The sequence below is a fragment of the Gavialis gangeticus genome, unplaced genomic scaffold, assembly GCF_001723915.1.
Source record: "Gavialis gangeticus isolate Ggan-Ray unplaced genomic scaffold, GavGan_comp1, whole genome shotgun sequence".
Taxonomy (NCBI): Eukaryota; Metazoa; Chordata; order Crocodylia; family Gavialidae; genus Gavialis; species Gavialis gangeticus.
This window is the reverse complement of record NW_017729024.1, coordinates 92,107,460-92,110,895: the sequence shown is the minus strand read 5'-3', so window position 1 is coordinate 92,110,895 and position 3,436 is coordinate 92,107,460. Positions and strand designations below refer to the sequence as shown.

Sequence of the window (3,436 nt, the reverse complement as noted above, 5' to 3'; positions counted from 1 at the left end):
TGTGACTATATGAGATTTCAGGGGCATCTTATAAATCAGAATGGTTGTGTTTTACACCCACTTTTCTCTCATTTTGTAGTAGCATAAATGAATATTCCAGGTGCAGGGCAACAACTCCTTATAGAAGTCTGTCATAAGTACTTCTTTATAATAGAGATACTGTATACGCAAACTGAAAATCTAGTTAAAGTAATAATAAAAAGAAAAGGTTTCTCTAATTTGCAAGGTTTCCCCGTCACATTCACAAGCACAGTTCCCTGATTGTACATGTCAGCTGCAAGGTATAATAATTTTAAATGCAACATATTTTTGCAATACACAAATTACTGGGAGATCTGTGAAACTGTTTAACTTAGTGAGATGGAAGCAGAATTTTGGGCTGTCAAGCAGTAGGCTGAAACACTGGCAACTTTTTGCTCAGAGTGGGGGTGAAGTGGGTGGAAAACTTGCTCATCCAAAAGAAATTACCCTTTTAAGCGTGGCTTCTCATCTTCAATTGAGTCACGCTTGTTTCTATGCTGATCACTCTCAATATCGATGTATGCGTCCTCCTGGAAAACAGATGCATAAAAACAGAGAATGTATTTGGAGTCATGTTCCAAAGAGAAAATCTTCTTAAAGACAGATGGTTGCACAGGGCAGAAATTGCGTTTAATGGGTAGCTGAATCAAAACCAGCATGTGGTCTCAATGGGAACTCTCAAGAGCAACATCTCATTCTGTGTACCCTGTTCAAGTCTTTCTCTCTCCCTTTCACTTTGCATATACAGCTCCTGCTCTGCTGTCTGGTATTAGTGCTGTTATTAAAATCAGGCAAACCCAGTAGTTATCAAGGGATGAGCATTTTGAATTATTAACCTTCCCAAAGCCCGCCACATTAAGAAAAATAGGAGGTAAAGAAAAAGTTTTAGTCTGTCCCCCTGAGCATCATTAGAAATAGAAAAAAGTCAAATGCAAAATCATCTTGCATAGATGATTAAAAGTGAATATTATAGGCATGGCAGGTAGCACTGCCTATTGTTAAGACTGCCTGACACTTCTCACTATAAAACCTCATTTTTACTTGGTTCATAACTTTGCCAAACTTGAAGTAATTAGGCTGAGACTTTCCGTTTGGTGCATGCCCAACACTGGTTTTTATTTGAAATTTCGGCCAAGCAGTTCAGCCTGAGGACAAGCTACGGAAAAGAAAATAGGTTGTTTTGTTCTTGCTAAAAAATTCTGGTGACTGTTTCTTTGAAAAGCTCAAGTCTTTCGGTTTTGGACCAGGGACTTGAAATTTGGCAGGAAGATGGCTTTTATGTCAGGAGTGCACCTTGTGCCAACTCTCTAGTAATCTACCCAAAACCTTTGACAATTTGCACTTCACATATGCTCAGTAGAGACTTCTAAGATTTTAGCTGCTGTACTGCCTGAGGATTCAATCTTACTCAGCATACTCACACGTCTCATAATTTTTATACTGATCAAACCCACAGAGAGAGAGACTACATCCTCCATTTGCCCATAGCACCTACATGTAAGCAGATGGCACATGGAACATCTCCACGGGCACTTGTACATGGGATGGGGGTTTAGTCCTTGCAGCTGTATTATGCCCCCTAAATTGAGACGGTGGGTTTTTTAATTGAAACCCACTATTTCAATTTAGGGGTTTCTATCACTGTGAGGGGCCTGATCCTTTTTTAACTTTTTTTTTCAGTGGAGCCAGCCTGTGACCGTGGGGTGAGCTGCTAGCAGGCCAAGCAGCCCCTGAGCTGCAGGGGGCCCCAAGTCTTCCCTCTGGCAGTGGTGCACCCTGGGGCTGCCTGGGTGGGCTGCTAGTGGGTGGGATGTTTCCCCAGCTTGGAGGCAGCACTTGGTCCTATCCAACTTTTCTCTGACCCTGAGGAGGGGCAGCACCCAGCCTGCTAGCAGCCCACCTGGGTGGCCCCAGGGGGTACTGCCACCACAGGGGGAAGGACCAGGGCCCTGCAGCTCAGAGGCTGCTTGGCCCACCAGTAGCTCACCCCCCAGCTGTGGGAGATGTGGGCAGGCTCTGCCAAGAAAAAAAAAAGGATTGGGCCCCTCACCACTTCTGCCTGCTGAACGTACCCATCTCATCTGCAGCCAGGAGGTGAGCAAATAGCTGCAACGCACTGTAGGATGTAGTTTAATTTGCAATGATGCAAACTCATTGAAAACCCCCAAAACTCCTGCCTGTGTACACTGCAATACCGTTAAGCCACACAAAGTGTCATTTTCAGCACATGTACATGGTGAAGGCATCACACATACAAGTGTCCCACAGAGTGATGGTAGGGATGCTTCACCTTAGAGTTCTGGATTCAGCAGCAGGACTTTCCCTGTAATGTCTGCTATCAACTTCTGGAACACACCCCTTCTGCCCTTCTGTTTCCTGAGGGACCCTCCTTCTGGTGCCCAGGCAGTGTGGATGAGAGAGTCAACTGATTTGAACGTAGGACAGACAAAAGCTGGAGCAGAGGGAAGAGACTGGTACAAGGAGTTGGGTGACATTGGAAATGAAAGTATGTTGACAACCTTTGCGTGCGAGCTGGAAAAGGAATGCTGGAACGGCTAGACAAGTGACCTTGTGAGCCGAGGAGGAAGGAAGTCAAGTAGACTAAGGCAGGAAGCTGCTAAAGGAAGCATGAGGGAGGGATGGAGAAACTGGAGCCAGTTTGCTCTGGGAGAAAGTCTGGTACCAGGTGAAGAACAGTGGTAGGGGCGTGGGGGAATAAGGGAGATGCTCTGAGTGGATGGGCAAAGCAACTGGGGCATAGGAAGCAAAGGAAGGAGAGATGGGGCCGGTGTACAAGGGAAACTGGGAGGCAGGGATGAGAGAGAGAGAGAGAGAGAGATAGGTAGAGAAAGGCTGACAAATGAACTTGGGAGAGACAAGAATGGAATTAAATGAAGAGCTCAGGAAAGTTAGACGGGGACTGAGAGCCAGTGGGAGGGGGACTAGGAGAGAGAAAGACTGCACAAAGTGCTAGCTAGGAGGTGGAAACTGAAGTTGGATGAGCAAGGAAGGGAGATTAGCAGGGCGTTTTGGGGCAGATTAGTACTCAAACAGCAAGCCCAAAGAAGGAAGCTACTACTGGCTAGACAAGGAGACTGGGGTAGTCAGGTAAATCCGGAAGTTACATCATATAGCTACTGAGGGATCAGATTTTGATCCCCTTTCCAGACACCACTAAATTAAAAAAAATGGGAGATAAAGAAATAGTTTCAGTCTCTTCCCTCAGTGTCATTCAGTTTAAGATAGAGCACAAGATTCAAATCCTGCTGCTGACCAGATGAGGTCAAGATGATGCCACAAAATAAAATTTTTGGCATTTTTCAGAATTTTTTTAACATAGGAAACCACATACTAGGTTACAGAGTCAGGGCCCCTGCCAGGGGGGTGCGGCCTTCCCGGGGCTTGTCTGAGGCCT

The 3,436-nt window shown here is 45.6% G+C and overlaps 1 protein-coding gene across 1 annotated transcript in view; it reads right to left on the bottom strand.

Annotated features, from left to right (window-relative positions):
• The window catches only part of SLC28A3 (solute carrier family 28 member 3), a 101,025-nt gene that overhangs the window by 66,732 nt on the left and 30,857 nt on the right, over positions 1-3,436 (bottom strand). The window contains exon 3 of the mRNA XM_019517385.1: positions 469-551. Coding sequence (XP_019372930.1) covers positions 469-551 — 83 coding nt within the window. The remainder of the gene's footprint in view (positions 1-468; positions 552-3,436) is intronic.